General features: G+C 52.1%; 1 protein-coding gene across 1 annotated transcript in view; it reads left to right on the top strand.

Annotated features, from left to right (window-relative positions):
• Positions 1-337: 337 nt before the first annotated feature.
• Positions 338-17,961, top strand: part of RBBP8NL (RBBP8 N-terminal like) — a 23,772-nt gene continuing 6,148 nt past the window's right edge. Inside the window, exons 1-10 of the mRNA XM_033010351.2 lie at positions 338-437; positions 5,981-6,146; positions 9,765-9,907; positions 11,208-11,250; positions 11,749-11,844; positions 12,209-12,321; positions 13,465-13,537; positions 14,847-15,010; positions 15,527-15,609; positions 17,073-17,224. Coding sequence (XP_032866242.2) covers positions 9,841-9,907; positions 11,208-11,250; positions 11,749-11,844; positions 12,209-12,321; positions 13,465-13,537; positions 14,847-15,010; positions 15,527-15,609; positions 17,073-17,224 — 791 coding nt within the window. The 5' untranslated portion in view covers positions 338-437; positions 5,981-6,146; positions 9,765-9,840. The remainder of the gene's footprint in view (positions 438-5,980; positions 6,147-9,764; positions 9,908-11,207; positions 11,251-11,748; positions 11,845-12,208; positions 12,322-13,464; positions 13,538-14,846; positions 15,011-15,526; positions 15,610-17,072; positions 17,225-17,961) is intronic.

Raw genomic sequence — 17,961 nt, 5'->3', positions numbered from 1 at the left:
CTTTTTATCTTCTTCTCAGAAAGAGCCAAGTTATACAAAATGAAAAAATTCCCATCTTAATGGTGGATGCACTATTTAAATGGGTCTGTTTGCTAATGTGATTGACTTCAACCAACAGCACAGGTTGAACTGTAATTATGGGAAAACAATCAAATCTCTATCTGGGTTCACACCATACTGGTCTTGCCACTTTTTTTGTATTATAGCAGAACCTGTTGGGCAGCTTTAGTTAAGCTGAGCCTCCTTTCTGCTGCCGGGGCAAAGAAACGCAAACCAGTAGAGCCAGTCAGACTGCAAAGAAAAATTATGGCTTATTGTCTGTGCAAGTTCACCCACACTGCTCACTCCTGTCTCCCGTGTCCCAGATGACCGTCTCTTGATCACAACTTAACTGAGCCGGAGGAGTCAAGGGAGAGACACAGAAACAGTCCCACAATGTAAGTATTGTGCCTGCACTGATTTTTCTCTATCCCCTGGCAACTTGGGCAGTGTTACATAGCTGGGAAGGGAGCTGGCATGAGCCATGCATGGAGAATTGCCCAAAATCGGCACCTCAGCGTGCCGGGGAGAGCTGTCACTCGGCGCTGGCAGCCAGAGCCTGCTCCAGCTCTCATCTGATGGGCAGAGGCTGTCGTGTCACGGGTTTGCTTGCTTTTTTGTCCCCTCTCAGAGTTCATGGAGGAAATTTGGATTTTTCTAGCAGCTGGGGAGTTGGTGGCTTGTAAAGCGGAGGCTCTGCCTCTGTGGGCATGTGGGGTCGCCAGGGAGTGGAGCTGAGCCAGCCCAGGCTGCGTGGTCACTGCCCAGACAGGACCCCGGGGCTCTGCTCATTTCTAACAAAAACTTCTCCTCTGGCATTTTCCACTTGAGCATGAGAGGTAATGAGATATCACTGGAATCTGAAATGCAAAGAAACGGCATCCAGCTCTAGCTCAGTGTGCGCGGCTTGAAGCAGTTTGTGGGTGTCAGGGTTTATGTGAGTACTGGGGAGTCCAGTCACGTTTGCGTCTAGAGAGCAGGGACCAGAGGCAGCAAACACCAAAGGTTTTTCTCTGAGCAAACATCCAGGGTGCGCGACAGCCGTGGTGCAAGCAGAGCTGGGTCTGTGGCCGTGGTGGGATGCACAGCGGGCTGCACGCCGGGAGTGTGTGGGCAGGCAGCGCCGCTCGCCCGGGTGTTGGTGCCTGGAACCGGGGGGCATCATCACCCCCTTTCACTTCTGGCCCACCTCCTATGCAGCATTTCACGTAGAACTGGCCTGTGCCTAATCATGTGTATGTTTGGCAGTAAATAACTTTCAATGGAGTCATGGAGTTCCCTTCCCACCCTGTTTCCCACCCTAAATTGACTGCATTTCTGTTGACAGGGCTAACAAGAGATTTGCTCCCTTTTTCCCACAGGGACAGCTGGGTTGCAGTGACCCCCACTAGCTTGTTGAGGTGGTTGTCTATCCTTCCTCCCACTTCAAACCCTCTGTCCTCATCACATTCCCCATGGGACATCCTGCTAGTGCCCTCCAAGGGCAGGCAGATATGCTTCTGCAGGCAGTGTAAATATTCAGCAAATCCAGTTGCTTGCTGGGGCTTCCAGCAGCCCCAGGTATGAGGTGTGATGCTAGTGGGGGCTGCCATCCCTCTTCCCTACTTTAAATCCAGATTGAAGGAAGTGATGGTGGGATTGCTGCAGGGGGAAGCTGTGTCCACACACAATGCCTCCCACACAAGGATTTTGTTGCTGTGGGTTAGACTGTCCCCATCATCTGCTCCTTGTCCCCTCTGCTGGGATGATCCCATAATGGGGAATGCCCTGAAAGAACTTACAGGGGAGATGACCATAGATCCTCTCATAGTTTCAGTGGAGGACATGGGACACTGATGGCTGATATTGATTCAAAACCCAGCAAAGTGTTCCCAACTCCAGTGCATTTGGGATGAACAGAGGTGCCTCAGCCCATAAAAATGCCTGGCTGTGGCTGCCCTACTTGGGTGGCACAGTGTGGGGTTGAGCTGATAAGAGAGGACTCATCCGTAATCCTGCAGTGGGACTAAAGCCCAGGCAGAGCAGAGCTGCTCCGGAGAGGCTCAAGTCACCATTTGGTTTGGATCAGATGCAGGATAAAGGCAGCAGGGCTCTGTCCAGCAAGGTGAGGAAGCATGGTCCCATGCAGGTCTGTCGAAGCAGCAGATATTTCCCAAATATGGCATCTCCCACTGAGCTTCGCCCTCAATCCGCTCGGGTGCTAGCCCGCAATTACGCAGTGTGTTAGGGGCTGTGCTCGGGAGTCGACTAGCTGGCTGGACTGATGTATGGCTGTGAGGAAAGCAAAGCCATGCTGGATGGGTTTTTCTTCCAAATTAGAGGTGCTGGGCACTTTCTCTCTCCAGAAGCAGGGAGGTAAGTGCGACCTCCTACCTGTTTCAAAACAAGCTGCAGGAATCCCCAAAGGATGGAGATTTGGTGGAATCAGTCCTTGGCATCTTTTGTCAAAGCTTCTCTGGGGCTTTCAGAGGCAGCTCATTTGTTCCAGCTGCCCAACACCATGAGCACGTTCCCATACCACCTCAGCAACGGCAACCTGGCTACCAAACCTCTCCAGGAACCGATGCTGAGTCTGGGAAGAGAAAGCATCCACCCTTCCTGTCCTGTTTGTCGTCGACCTGGGGAGGCCCCAGCTGCATGACACCTGAAACCCTGTTATTGCTCAGATTGCCCAAAAGGAGCCTTGAAAGCAGAGAAGCAACATCCAGAGACATGCTCCATCACTACCTTAGAAGAGCCACTTGGGATGTACGGGGAAACCCAAAGCACAAGGTCTTGCCCAAGACTGGAGCAGCAAGCACGACTCGTATGAAGCAGGTCCCCCATGAATGAAAGGGCTCTTCACAGCCCCCCCAGGCTCCCCTCACCCCAAACCAGGAACCACTGTGGTCCCAGCAACTCGCAGCCACCAACGGCCGAGGGGACCATGCCCCGGTCAGGTGTCCTGTGGTTGGGTGGAGAGCTTGTTTTGCAGAATAACAGCAAACACAGTGATGTTGCTCTGGGTTTGCAAAGCATGCGGAGACTTTCCTGCAGCTCCTGTTATTATAAAAGAGAAATAGTTACTGACCACCAAGACTTCAGCCTTACATCAGTGGATAAAAGCCTGATGTGGTCTCACAGCCTTCTGAAAGCTGGGGCATCCCCCACTGGGGTATCCCCATTGGCAGGGGCTCCCAGACACCCAGGTCAGCTTTTGAACCTCACTATCAGTGGCTTTAAAGTGCCCTGGCCATGGGGATAGGGCCAGATCCAGCACCCCAGGGCCCTGCGAGCTCCCACGGAGAAGTGCCACAGGGTGTCCCACCCCCATCCAGCTGACCTGGTTCAACCAGTGAGGCCCGAACACCCAGGATGGGTTTGCAGGACTGAATCTTCCTAGCACATAACCCCTTTTTAAAATAGGGCTGAAGACAAAAAGCTGATTCAGTTAAAGACTTCATTATGTGCACCATATCCAGGGGAGAGAGATTTATTCTTTTCAGTTGCCTGTCCATTCGCCCGATTCAGGATGCCCACACACCCCCTAACACAGCAGGAGCAGAGGTGCCAGTTTATGTGAGCATGGTTACAATGGGTCTTCATGCCCCTTGCCCCACGCAAGACCTGCTTGCCCATGAAGGACCAGGAACGATGGATTCTCCATCTGTCAGGAGCAGTGTGGGCTCCGAGGCATGCTGCTGTCGAGGTCTCCTGCCATGGAGGAGAAGACAGCAAAACCAAGATGCTCTCCAGGCACCGTGTGCAGCCTAACGGGATCACAAGCGAAGTGTGAGGTGATACCACCGTCTATCAGAGCTTCCCAGGGTATTTATCACCCACTTTCCCCAGACAAGGGCTCTGGGGATGGGGGAGGCAGCAGGAGTGTGTTGGCTGGGCTGGGAGGAGGCGGCGGCCACGTGCCTCCGCTCCCCGACGGGGCCTTGAGCTATTCCCTCAGCCTCACCGCTTCTCAATTAAAACACCTGAAAAATGCGATAATGCTTCATTACCCACTTCCCTGAGCATTTTGAGGTGTTAATTAACTAATGTTTATAGAAGCTGTGGTTACCCCAAGATGTTCTGGCAGATACGTGGCTACTTTTAATCAACTTCCGAATCCTCACGCGGGCACACAGACCTGCAAGTGGATCCAGCCAAAGCCCATCGTGCTCTGGGGAGCATCGTGGCATGGCCGGTGGGTCCCAACACAAGTGTCCTGCTCCAAGAGGGCACCAGGACAAATATTTACTGCCAAATTTCAGCAAAGCAGCAGGGAGCTGTTTGTCAAAGGAACTGGGGAACAGGAGGACAAAGCTTGCCTGCCCAACTGGGTACACTGCAAGAACAGACCCCTTAACGGCTCACCTCACTACGTAAAAGCCAAACACCAGTTCCTGGATATATTCAGGTATTGCAGAGGATCAACTTCTCCCTCCTTAGTGATCCTGCAACACGGAGGCAGCAAAGGCTCTGTTCTGGGAGAAGGGATGTCCCTGTGCTCAGGGAATACAGGCATACCCACCAGGTAGGGGCTTTCAAGCAGAAATGAGGTAATGGAAGAAAATCCTCATTGCTTTGGTGATTATCACAGCGGTTAGAGAAGCAGAAGCTTCCCCCAAAGACTGAGGGTTGTGGGGGAAAAGCTGAGCTGCTGGTTTTGTGATAGCCGGGGATGCTCTCTATTATGGCAACACGCTTTATAGGGTTGAAGTAAATAGGTATGCAGGTTGGGACTTGAGGCTGGAGCTTCATCTTGGAGGATTCACTCTTGTTCTCCTCTCCCTGCAACGGGGCACGTCTGTGCACACGTGAGCAGGGGCAGCATCTCCCTGGCTCTGCTGGTCCTGTTCAGCTTGTTCAGGGTGACCAGGGGGACCCACACTGATCCTCAGCAAACCCAAAGGACCCTTGTGACAGCTCGTTGCCCTGCTGCAGCCCTGCACCACGCGGGTGGGATCCCCATCCTTAGCAGAGGCGACCCTGGAGCAGGGTTATCTGCAGCAAGGGCTCGCTGCAAACCGGCCCCCAAGCTGGTGGAGCAGCACAGAGCAGCTGCCCTGCTTCGGGGAGGATTTTCGGGTTGTGTAAAGTGGAGGAAGGCACCTTACCCTCCTCCCCAGCGAGGAAAGAGCCAAAGCTGCTCCTCCTGTCTCACCCGTCGGGGGGTAATTTTGCAATCTGCCAACCCCTATTCAACACCCGTGCGCAAAACTGAACTGGTGGAGAGCAAGAGCTGGGCTCCATTTTAGGACAACCTGTGCCTCATTAAGTCATACAAATAAATAAATACCCAACAAAAAAAACAAACAAACAACAAAAAAAAAAAACTAACACATAGAGAAAACTCTCTCCAATCTGCCAAGTACACAGCAAAATGGATCAGCTTCATGCTGGCCTGCAAAATACTCCTGGCACTGCAGATTTTCCATGAGTGATCCAGCAGCTTTTCTGGGTATAAATTCAATTTATAATTCTAAAATTAGACCAGGAACATAGTAGGGTTGCCAAGAAAAGAAAGTTTGGCTGGTGAAAGCAGCCCTGCCCGGCAATCGCCCAGCGAAAGGTATATTACATAAATCCAGCCTGAAGCTGAACAACTCCAACGTTGCTGATGGGGAGATATCTGGTTGTAAATCCAGTAAGCTTCACTGATCTGACGGTGTCAGAACTTTAGAGTCCTGTCATTTTTCTTTTTTTTTTTTTAGCATCTTAAGCTTATTTACCTATTGAGCTGCTTTATTGTTCTGAAAGGAAACACTGCTGAAGGTGAGGATGTGCCATGGCTCGATGCAAGCGTGGCTGGCAACACCGGGGATGGTAATGAGAGGCCAGAAACCCCCCAGGGACCAGGGAATGGGGGACAGTTGTGCCGTCAGAGCTGGATGTCCAAGTCCATCCTTTCCCAAGCCCCCTGGCATGGGCTAGGAAGTAACCTTCCTGCCTCTTTTCCTTTCCCCAGCCACAGTCAGGAGCATCCCGCCCCGAGGAGCGATGCCATCGGTACCCAGGCGATGCTGGAGGCTGAACCAGTCCCATGAATGAGAGCTGCCGTGCCAGGGACCCTGCGCCCCAACCTGGACCCCCTGTCCCACCCTGAGCTGAGCATCGGGGGACACAGAGAGCAGGTGAGCAAAGCCACAGCCATCGGCAACAGCCCTACTGCAGGTGCCTGGGCTTTCCAAACCCGCCGGATTTAGGGGCTGGATGAGGACTTTGCCTTTGGTCCCCAACACTGAGGCTCTGTTTGTAGAGGGCACCTGTCACTTTGAAATACACCCGGCTCCACCGGCACGCCAAGGGGCTGCTCCCAGCCCTGCCACGGGGTCGCATCCAGCACTGCTGGGTGTATATTACAGTGACAGGTCTGGAAAGGGCTCAGGGCTGTAAATGAAATCCCTGTCTCAGGGAGCGAGCTCCACACTGAAGGACTCTGTGGTCTGGTCTTCATCAATAAATCTCCCTCAATAAATCCTCCTGAGTGGAGTGGAGGAGCAGGGGGCTGCAGCTTCATGCCTTGGCCAGTCTACACCAGGTGAGAAGGGAGCAAAGCTGAACCCCTTGGAGAGCCTGAGCTGTCTGCAAGGTTGTTCTGCTGCAGCAAAAGGCCAAATCCTCGGTACAGATACACAGGGGGTTGATGCTCATGCAACATCTCTGTAATCATGTGTGTGCACAGACCAGAGACCCAAAGTCCTCCCCAGGTTTGCTGCAGAGTGGCAGTCCCATCTGCAGGCAGGGATGGATGCTGGCATCTCAAAACCCACCAGAAATGGCAATAGCTGTTCTGGTCACTGATCAGATCCCCAGCAGGTCGCAGATCTCTGCTGATCTGTGGGCTCTGAGGAGAGAAAAAAAAAAAAAACTATCAGGAGTGAGTGAGCCCCAACCCTGGTGGCAGCACAGCTGCAGCCGTGCACAGGAGGCAAAGCTGCTCCCCACGCCCCAGCCCCAAATCCTGATCTGCCCGGCTCTGCCCGCAGCGCTGACTCACAGCAGCAGCAGCAGGGATCCGGATCCGGCGCTGAGCACCTGGGCTGCCCCCGCACCCTCCGCCTCCAGCCACATCCAAGCCCAGCCCTGCCTCCCTGAACCGCGGGCTGGCACGAGCCCCAGCCTGGATGTCACCTTCCCGGGATGTCCCAGCTTCCCTGTGGCCTGAAATGTCGGGTGCTGTTCAGCCCTCTGAGACCCCAGCCTTGGGGAGAGGGCAGCACCGAGGTGGGCAGGGGCTGATCCGGCACCGGCCAGTATTATAGGAAGCCCACGAGGCCGCCGCCAGCTCTGCTACCAGTTGCAATTCCTTCCCAGTTTACAGCACTGGGAAATGCAATGGGAATTAGTGCCTGAGCACTTCAAATCCTTCACAGCCGGCACTCAGGGTTTCAGCCCCATGACGGCAGCGGTGGGTCTCACAACCTCCCTTCAGCCCTGGGGGGGTGCTTCGCCCAGGGCAGAGCCAGATTTAGGACTCAGCGATCCTGGGAAGTGCTTCCTGTTAACATCAGGGGTCTGGGTTTTTTCCTTTCTGGAGTAGATCTGGGTATTATTTCTCCTGGCTCATTATTCAACTGTGGCTCTTAGGGATAAGTAGCAAAGATTGGTTCCCAATCCCATTCCACGGCAGCAGATCCTGAGCTGCACGAGCCACGACAAGACATGCTGTGCCTCGCGTGGCTTTTACTTGCTGGGAGAGGTCACCCAGCCCTGAGAAAGGGTGGGTTCTGCCCAGAGAAGTGGGAGCAATGAGTATTTTTTAAATTGTTTCCCTGGAGATTGGGATCTCTGCTCCGTTTGTACCAGATTTGCTCAGAAGGCTCACGAAGTGACTCTGAGACGGTTTGTGCTTAGGCAGCCGTTTCGCTGATCCAAGCATGCTAAGAGCAAGCAAGCCGAGCTCGCTGCTTGTGCTCGTTGGCGCGTGCCTCATTTCTTTTGAAAATCAGACGCTTTAGGGGAAAGTTTCTTCTTCCAGCTCTGCGTGCCCACATCTTGCATATGCAGGTGATCCGGCACACCTCTGCTCTGCATGCAGATAAAGGCACAGGCGGGCTGCAGGCGGGAGCCGGGCTGGGAGCGTGCTGGAGCCCAGCAGAAACCTCCCCGTGCCGCCGTGGGGTTGCAAAACCCGGGTCCCAGCCCAGTCTTTCACCTCCGAACCACAGAGGAGAGGTTTTCTCCCTGGTCATCTCTGTATGGTTGAAGGCTGAGTGCCCAGGTGCTTTATTGGGAATGGGATTACTGGCTGTGACTCAGTAACCCAGCATGACTTTTAGGGGAGAAGCTCCTGTCTGGTGATGCTGAATGTCCACATATGGAAGTGCCATTTCTCCCAGCGTGGTTTTGGTGGTCCTGGAAGACACCCCAGGGTGGGCAGAGCTTTGCTGACCTGCTTAGGGGAGGGGCAGCGAGGTTGTACACCCCTCCTGCCCAAAGCCCAGGGGATCCTCCACGATACTCTCTACAGGGGTGCTCAGACACATATCCCTCCCCGGTACTATCATGGTCCAGGAGGGTCCTGGCCACCCAGCTGTTTCAGGGGACATGAGACTCCCTGAAGCTTTGGCTCATGGAAGGGAAAGAGTTTACCCAACATCAGAATCCCAGTGAGGAATGAGGTCATGACTGACGTAATGAGCTTTCTAATCTCCAAAGTTTCTGCTTTCCACCCCTGCTATTAATCTCAAAACCTATGGGATTAGGGCAAAAATTCTTAAAAATTCTTAAAATTAGGGCAATTCTTAAAAAACAGCTGTTTTATTTTCAGGCTATTTGTTTACCCCCTGGTTTTCCCGTCTTACTGAGCTGGGGGTGTCAGGGGTTGTTCTCCATCTCTCCTGTTGTTTGGGGGTGGTTTCAACCAAAAAAGGAAAAAGCAAGGTTTTTTGAGGATGCAGAGCATTTTATCTGTTCTAGGCAATTATTGAACACTACAGCTAGCACTAAGTGATGGCACTGAGAATGATGGAGCATTAAGAACCCCATAACATCAACGGGGACACTTGAGGCAGGGGCAGGCGGAGCAGAGACCTGAGCCTGGGGCAGGACCTGGGACGGTGCCCCAGCTCCCATCCAACCCCCCCAGCACTGTGTCCACACTGGTTCTCCACCCACCAGGCTTCCTGCAGGGCTCATCCCTGCGCAACACTTCTCCAAGGTTTCTCTGTAAAACGGGGTGAATAACACTCAGTTTGGTGTCTCCCAAGGGTTCGAAGAGGCTGCAGCCAGCGAGGCCAGGCGGGGAGCCTGGGTGATGACAGCGGGGCCTCCACAGAAGCTGTGCATGGTGCCAGAGGGAGGAGGGGTGCACGGAAGCATCTCGGGACCCGGCAGGAGATGAGTCCATCAGGCTCAAACACCAAAGCTGCCACGAGTTTTCCCTCCATCAGTCCCCAGGAATGTGGTCCCGACATGAGCCCTGCAATCCCTTCCTCAAGAAGATGCCCTGCCCTGCCTCATCCCAGAAAAAATGCAATTTAAACAGCTCAAAAAGTAGAGGAAAAGCCCAATTTTTCAGCTGGGCTTTCAGTGCTCTTCCTCTTTGGCCACGCCTCCAGCTTGGGGCTGAGATAGGGTAGACAAGTCTGAAAATGCATCCCCAGATGAGCCTGCTGCTTTATGCGTGTGCATGGTTTAGCAAATGACTTCACTTTCTAGATTTGGGCTTTGCCCTGTTTCTATGACTTCACAAACCATCACATACACAAGATACTTCTCTTTTATTGGACTTTTTGTTTCTATTTTAGGCTGAAACCTGAGTAATTTGAAACGAAAGGACATCCTTGCACTGAAAGCAGCCTGGCGTGTGGCACAGCCCTGAACATGACCACGGAGAGTTTTGCAGAGTTCCTGAATAAGCTCAAGGAAATCCATGAGAAAGAGGTCCAAGGTAAGGAGACATGAGAAGTCTTATTAAAAACTAGCTAAGGTCCATTTCTTTGTAATGCCACCTTGATCTGTTCGGTTTCAAATAACCTGGAGGGAGAAGGAGCAGGTGTGGATTAGGGAGCTTGGGGAATTAGGGCTCAGCAAGCATCACCCACAGGGATGGATGGGGGCACAGGGTCACAGCCAGGCCCTCAGGAGAGCACACCCTCTAATGCCACCTTAGTGTCTCTCATTGGTGGAGAAGGAGGTTTACTGAGAAAATCAGTAATTTTTTGGATGATGAGGAGGAGCAGAAGAGAGAGGGTGTTCCTGGAGACCAAGCCACGGAGGTGCTCAGTCCCTGCAGGAATCCCACTTGCTCCAAGTATCAAGCACACTGGTTTTGGCTCCTTTCCTACTCCTGCTGCTATGGTCTGTGATAAAGGTGATTTGGGAGGTTTGCAGAAGTGACTTGCACACCTGCTGGGCATCTTCTCCTAGCAACAGGGATTGAAGTGTATTTGGATACTGAGGGATCAAAGGGAAAGTGGAAAGATGCAATAATTTATCAGACAGAAGCAGCAGGAATATGAGACTGTTAAAGAAAACCTTAGAGTCAGGTTGGATAGTTTATTTCTCTAGGGAATAAATTGTTCCTCAGGTCATACATTATTAAAATAAGAACCACTAGGTTAAGCAACCAAATGCCAAATCCAATTGTTTTCCTATTAGAATAATTCCCAATATCAATATTATGAACATAACAGTGCTTTTGGATGATTCTGGCTTATGAATTCATTCTTCTCTTGTGTAATTTCAAACCATGTGAGAGTTAGAGGAAACTGTTGAGCAATTTAAACCACATGTTTACAGCTACTTTGCATAAAATGGATTTGACAAGATGTAATGTCTGCAGATCCATCAACGAAAGCCATTCTTGTTCAGCTGTAAATATCCTCCAAGATTCTCTGCAGCCCTGAGAGTTATAAAATACTGCCCACCTGGGAAATGCATGCTGTAATGAGAAATAAGTAGAAACAAAACTGGAACAGACTTTTTGAGGGTGGGAGAGAAATGAAGACTTATTAAATAGTGGAAATACAAAATGTGCTCACATTTTGTACAACTTTTCCAGCTATATTAAACTGTGATATTGTTTAGCACAAGCAATGTGTTATTCCCTCTCAGAAATAAGGTTTGTAAATCGATGAGGTTTCTGCAAATCCAGGCACCCTCTTGAAGTTCCATCATTGCATTTTGTTTCTGAATGTCCGGGAATTGGCAATAAATACCCATCTCTCCCCCTCTGTTAATTATTCCAGGCCTGCAAAGCAAGCTGACGGAGCTGACGACGGAGAAGTGCCGGTGAGCAATGCGCCTCTGCTCTGCCCGCGCCGCGGAGGGGAGGTTACGCTGCTTCGTTTTCAGACCTCCTGGGCACTCATCCGAGGCCACCTGATTTAGAGAACACCGTTTGCCTTTCCAGCTCTGCCAAACTCAAACCCCTTGGTTACTTTCGCCATGCAAGTCCGCAGCACGGGCAGGGCTTGGGGTGATCCCAGCCCACCTCCAGTTTGCCTTTCCACCAGTAAGCGATGCTCGTGCCAGTGGGCGCTTGCTCTCCTGGGAAGCAATAAACTGACACGTAGCAAGCTGCTAACTCCAAGGGCAGCATCTGGGCTCTAAAACATTTTTTTTTTCCCTCCTGCCACACAAGCAAAAGCAATTCAGCCATACGGGTGTGAGCAGCACAGCGGGTTCAGGGCAGAAATCCTTCCCCTTGACAGGGTGCTGAGTATAAAGACACAGATTTCAGGGAGAAATCTAATAACGCTCTTTTCTTTGTTCTGTTTCTTCGATTAGTGATGCTCAGAGAATTGAAGAGTTGTTTGCTAAAAATCATCAATTAAGGGAACAACAGAAGGTCCTTAAAGAAAATGTAAAGGTGTTAGAAAACAGGTAAGATTATTTTTCAACAGGGTGCTGCTCAGTGGCAGTGAGTGCACCCTCCTAGGGGGAGAGTTTGGGATTTGCTGTCTTCCCAGAAGTGGGATGTAGCACATGAACCACTTTTTCGCTCATACTTGGCTGCTGGGAGAGCTGGGGGAGCCCAGGCACGTGCAGAGGAGCTTTCCTAAACTGATGGTGGTGGAACGGGGCCTGGGGGGTATGGAAGGGCCAGGGCTGGGCTGCACGGGTGATAACCGCTCTCACCAATTCTGGGTAACACTCTGGGTGTTCATGCTTCTCCGTGGAAAGAGCAGGATCTTATTTCCCCCATGGGAACTGTGTGGTAACAAGCCGGTCGTGGGTTTTCCTCCAGGCTGCGAGCAGGTCTCTGTGACAGATGCATGGTCACCCAGGAGCTGGCAAAAAAGAAGCAGAATGAGTATGAGACCTCTCATTTCCAGAGTCTGCAGCACATCTTCATCCTCAGTACGTACCACTGCCTGCTGTAAACTCAGCTTTGGCTCTCTGACTCCTTGTTCAGTTAATGCCTCTCCCAGATATTTGCACGTGAGTCCCCCCCGGTGACTGGGCACCCAGGAGGGGTTTTGAGGATGGAGAGAAGGGAGGGAGTCAGTGAGAATGTGGAGGCTTTGAAAAATCAGCTCTGAGCAGGACTGCAGATGGCAGCCCATGTCCCCCCCCAAGCAGAGGTAACCGCTCACACAAAGCAGCAGAGCTGGGGGTTTGCAGCCCTCTGCACCTCCAGAAAAATGAGAGATCCTCACACCGAGAGCAGCCCTGAGCTGGCCAGGCCATGTCAGCTGCCTGGGAAGAAAAAAAAAAAAAAAAAAGAGATGCATTTGGCACTGCTGTAGCAACACTCTGGCAGAAACAGGAAAGTCACAGCAGCAGTTCAGCACGGGTAAATGAAAATCAAGCAACACGTGTGATGGATCTTCTCCTAAGCCTTTGGCAGAGCTCCCAGCACCGCTCTGGCTGGGGGTGTTTTTCCCTGGGGACCTGGCTGGCTCAGAGAGGGCCATGGGGGTAAAGGAGATAAGGCATTTCGGAGGGATGGAGAGGTGCCAGCAGCCCTTGGTTTATCTCCCCTGTTACGTCATTGCTGCCCAAGTGCTGCATTCAAGCAGGAGCAAGCCGAGGCAGCTGCCCACCCTGCCCAGGAGCCTGCCTGTTCTCGCTCGCTGCCTCTTCGCTGTTGCACCTGACTGCTGGGTGCTCACAGCTCCCTCTGGCCTTCACCTGCTCCCCCCCAGGCCCCCCCGCCCTCCCCCCAACACAGCACCCACTCGTCGGAGACGGCCGTGCTCTCACAGGCAGGATGCTGGCTGTGTCCATCCCACCGGGCCACAGCCACCACCCTGTCTGGGTCATGCCCTCCCCTGCGAGCTGGATGGGCTGCAAGCAGACCCCAATCCTGACCAAACCAGAGTCAGAAAGTTGCTCCCTTTTACCCCTTCACCCCCAACGTCTTTTCATAGAAGGAAATCCAGCATCCCTCCGAAACCTTTTGTGCCATTCCCTCCTCCTGCGTGCACCCAGCAAGCCGTGAGGAGCATCAGCTCTTTCCTTGCGACACCTGAATCCATGGCACAACTTGTGTCCCTGCAGCTAACGAGACAAACCGCCTGAGGGAAGAGAACAAAACTCTCAAGGAAGAACTGAAGAGGCTCCGGAGCCTGGAGTAAGTCCTCTCCCAGGTTTCATTCATCACAAGGGGTGTTGGTAAGGACAGAGGCATCCCCATCGCTGAGTAGGGCTGTGTCCAGACCGTGGCATCCTCAGGGGTATTTCAGCATCTAATTCCTACAGATTCCTGTAGATGTTAAACAGCAAAACACCCGTAATGGTCTCTATGTCCTTGTTGACTTTTGCTCACTCCTCTATTCACCTGCATCCAAGGATTCAGTTTTTGAGGAACAAGGCTATTCATCACCCCACTATGGGGGACTGTTCATGAGAAGCAAAGCCCTGGGCTGCTCGCCTTCGTCACGGACCTTCACCTGGGCTTCTATGGCTTTTCCATGGCACCAGCTCCCCTCCTGCAGCAGCCAGCAAGGGTCTGTAGGAAGCAGGTTGTGTTTTGGGGGAAGGAGAGTGACACCCAAGGGACTGAGGTGGGGTTAAGAAGGAAAAATGATCTGCACCAACAGGTTCACATCCCAGCAGAGCACTCTGCTGAAAGCCAAGTAACCTGCCAGGCTGGCCAATATATACAAATCAGCTCATTCCTCAAGGGTTTAAGGTCCAGAGGAATTAGCACTGAGGGATTAGTTTAGAAATGTGTTTTCTTTGGAGCACAGAAACACCATCCACTTAAAGAGAAACTCTTGATTTTACTCCCTGATGATTCCCAAGGCCTAAGGAATTTCAGAGCTGTAGGCTGGGCTGTTTGCTGAGCACCAAGTGCTCCTGCTCTGCTCTTCCCTGGGCTGCTGGATAGGGAGATTTCCAGCCAAACACCCATGTCTCAGCATTAGGGTCCAGCCAGGACTTTGTCCATGACATAAGTGTGGATCTCCAAAACTCAGTGATTTCCTCCTAGTGACCAAGAGCATCAGCCCCACCAGCTCGATAAGGTGAAGGGCAAGAGTCACCACATCCCCTTGCTGAATCTACCCCTAAATCAGGCTGAAAGCCCAGCCAGAGATGTACAGGTTCTCACAGAGCTTTTGCAATAGCCACAGTTGGGTTTTGGCTTACCCAACGTTGTGGCTTCGTGCGACGTTACCCACAGCCAAGTGGGGAAACCAGACCTTGAGCTGTCATGTTGGCTCTGTCCCATGCTCCAGCCTGCAGCTGAGCTACTGATAAGCTGCAATGGAAGGAGGTGAGCCTGAGAATCCAGTATATCCACATATAGATATATATATATATATAAATATGTATATTTATATATCGGGCTCTATAACTCAGAGCTCCTAGTACGGTGGCTCTCAAACCTTCCCTTTCCTACCCTTTCTCATTCATTTGTGTCCTTCTTCTTTCAACAGGGACAGAACAAAGCAACCAGGAGTCACCTCCAGAGAAAGCAGCTCCACTCCCAGCTCCCCCTTGGCTTTACTGGCCTCAGTGAGCAGGAACACTGGCACCGAGAAAGCAGCTCACAGAGGAGCAGAAGCCCACCATGATGTGCCAGGCCTCGAGCTGGGAGAAGGTGGGTGCTGCTGACTCCCACCACCCTTGAAGGACCTGGGGATGGGGAGAGTGACTGAGAGCCCCAGTGCAAAGCTGCTCTGGGAAAGGGTCTGGAGAGCAAAGACCAGGCTGTTTTCAGCTCAGATGGACATTGTCATGGGCAGAATAGCCGCTGGGGGGGAGGGGGGGAAATGCATGTGAAGGGAGAAACACACTGCTTCGAGTTAGAGCAAAAGAGTGCTTGGGTGTCCTCACTGTAAGACGAGTGCTGTGCAGGTGTGGACCCACCACCCATTTCAGGCAGGCACCATGTCCTTGCCTTGCTGCCACCCACACATGCGATGGAGGGTACGTTCAGTCAGGTGCTGGCTTGAGCCAGACATAAATTTTGGCTTGAAATCTTCAATAGGACATGGTTGGTTCCAGCCAGTGGCATCCTTGGGAGGCTGTGAGACTCCAGCACGCTGCAAGGCAGGGCAGCCTGCAACAGCTCTGTGGGACCATCATGGTGACTGGTTGTGTCTTTTTTTTGCAGAAAAACCCGCAGGACAGAGAAGCTCTCCAACCAGTAGGACTTCCCCAGGCACTGTCCTCCAAGAAGTCAGCCTCGCAGAAATGGTGAGTTGCCAGAGGTAGCCTAATGCCCTCAGACCTTCTCCCCACCCTGTGATCATCTGAACTGGATCAAGAGAGGTAGATTGGGATAGGGAAAGAGTAGGAGGCACTTAGGGGTAAAGCAATTACCCAGACTTGAGCAGTTTACCATTGCCAGAGCCAAGGAGGGAACCTACAAAATGCCAAATGCATCCTCTCTGCAGAAATTGCCACTCACTGCAAGCAAAGCATTTGGATTTTGGCACAGGGTCCTGTCCCTGCTGTGAGCGTACATGTCTTTGTTTGCTCCTGTGTTTATCCTCCATGACAACATGTCTAGCATCCTTGAGTCCTCTGCCCGTTGCTCTGGTTCCTCTCTTAGATGTCTTGCTGGAGAAATCTGTGAGGAGTGAAGGACCTGAGGAGATTGTGCTGAGCCACATTTCAGTGTAGCTTATCCTGAGTTATAGAGTCAGCTCTCCATTATCTGGGCAAACAAGAAGCTGGAGCATTGTGATTGTTGGAGAAGCCTGGAGAACATGTAAACTGTGGGAGTTGTGGGTACTGAGAACAAATACACCACAGCAGCCCTGCCCAAGAGCATCGCAGATGTGTCTCCATCTGCAGCATAATGAATACTGGTATTTTCAGAGGGCCTGACATTCAGTGGTTGCTATTTTGTGCATTGATGCAAGCCTGCCATGCCTTTAAAACACAGGGAGTATGTGTCAGCTGAAGGATGTTGAGTGATATGGTGATACTGGTCACTGGGAGATGAGACTGCAGGACCTGGAGCTCTGTTCTTGGTCATGGGAACTCAAGCCCACATACACACCCACATAGATGCTTCTGTTTTGGCACAGGCTTTGCTTACCTGAACTCCACAGAAAACTTGAAAGAGCAGGTGAAAAGGGGTTTTGGTAAGGCTGCAGGCAGACTGTGAGGATAATTAATAGGGATCGCAGGAAGGGTTGGTGACATCTCCAGGTGGGCAGGGGAAAGTCAAGTCAGAACATGTGGTGAGCCTTTCATGACAGCAGATAGAGATGATGATGTCCTGGCCTCACAGCCAGGCACTCCACTGGAAATACACCCACCAAATCAGCGCATGCCAGGAGCTTGAAAGAATAAAGTCTAGTGGCCTGACTAGGGGTCAGGGAATTTGCAGGGTCTTATCTTGGTTAAGCCACTGAATCATGGCTTGACTTGAGAGGAGGCACAAGACCTGCTGGGCTACAAATCAGCGCAGCCGTTAATAAAGAAAATAAAGAGTACTGTAGATCCTGATAGAAAACATGAAAGGGAAATTTCCTGGGAAAACCAATAAAACTATGGTTGAGCTGTATCGAACAGAGCCCTTAGGAGGTGTCTGTCTTGCTCGCGCTGGTGAAGGGCTGCGTCTGTGCTCGGCGGGGTTCCCCTTAACCGCATGCTGCCCGGGGTGCACGGCAAAACGGCTGATCTGGACTTTCTCCCCTCTGCCACAGGCATCACAGAGGGTCGCCAACCAGCTGCATGGTACCATTGCACTGGTGAGACCTGGCTCCAGACCCTGCCTCCTGGAAAAAAGCCCTTCGGGAGCAGAAGGGTCCCCACCGGCAAGGAAGACTGCTCTCCCGGAGCACCCCAGCCTTGAGGCGTGAGTTACCTGCTCGTGGGTCATGGTGTGGGCCTGATCCATGGCCCCTTGCAGCTGTCCCACAGGGCAGACTCCGATGAGATGGTCGGTATCTGCTGTATCTGCCCACCTTCTTCTTCAGACTTCTCCCACAGCTTTGGGGGGTGTGGGGTGTCTTCCAATTTACAGCAGCAAAAAATGACTGGAATCCAGCTTGATGAGGTCAGCCTCTGGTTACTTCAGCTTCCTCAGACAGACCCATAAAGCGAACTGGGTGCCCCCACCTCCAGCTGGGAGGGAGGCAGCAGTCCCTGCTCCTTCTTATCTGTTCTAATGGGCTTTTCTGCAGGGCTCAGCACTTCTCTGGGCTTATCCTCCCCATTGATTTCAGAAGCACAGAGGGCTGAGAAAAGCCAGTGACTTCACCTGCAGAGACAGCACGTTTACCTGAGTGGGAGTAAGATCTGCCGAGCATTCCCAGGAAAAGCTCGCATTTGCAGAAGTTGCCAAATAACCAGCAATAGCAGGGACTCAGTTTGCAGAGCAGGTTCATGCACCATACCAACCTTCTTAACGTGGCTGTAAAAATCTCCCATTGAGTGAGATTAGGGGAGGGTGGGCTGCTCCTCTGTCCTGCAGCTCTTCAGGCCCACCAAGGCACTAAGAAAGCCCAGTTGGGGGTATTTAGGATGCTTCTGGCTAGAATGTATGGTTTGACAAGTGACTTCTCGGCACCAGTGCTCACGTGAGCCATCACG

Source organism: Tyto alba, unplaced genomic scaffold (assembly GCF_018691265.1).
Source record: "Tyto alba isolate M040663 unplaced genomic scaffold, T.alba_DEE_v4.0 Super-Scaffold_33, whole genome shotgun sequence".
NCBI classification, from domain to species: Eukaryota; Metazoa; Chordata; class Aves; order Strigiformes; family Tytonidae; genus Tyto; species Tyto alba.
The sequence above is the reverse complement of the archived record's forward strand: the minus strand, read 5'-3'. Positions and strand labels throughout refer to the sequence as shown.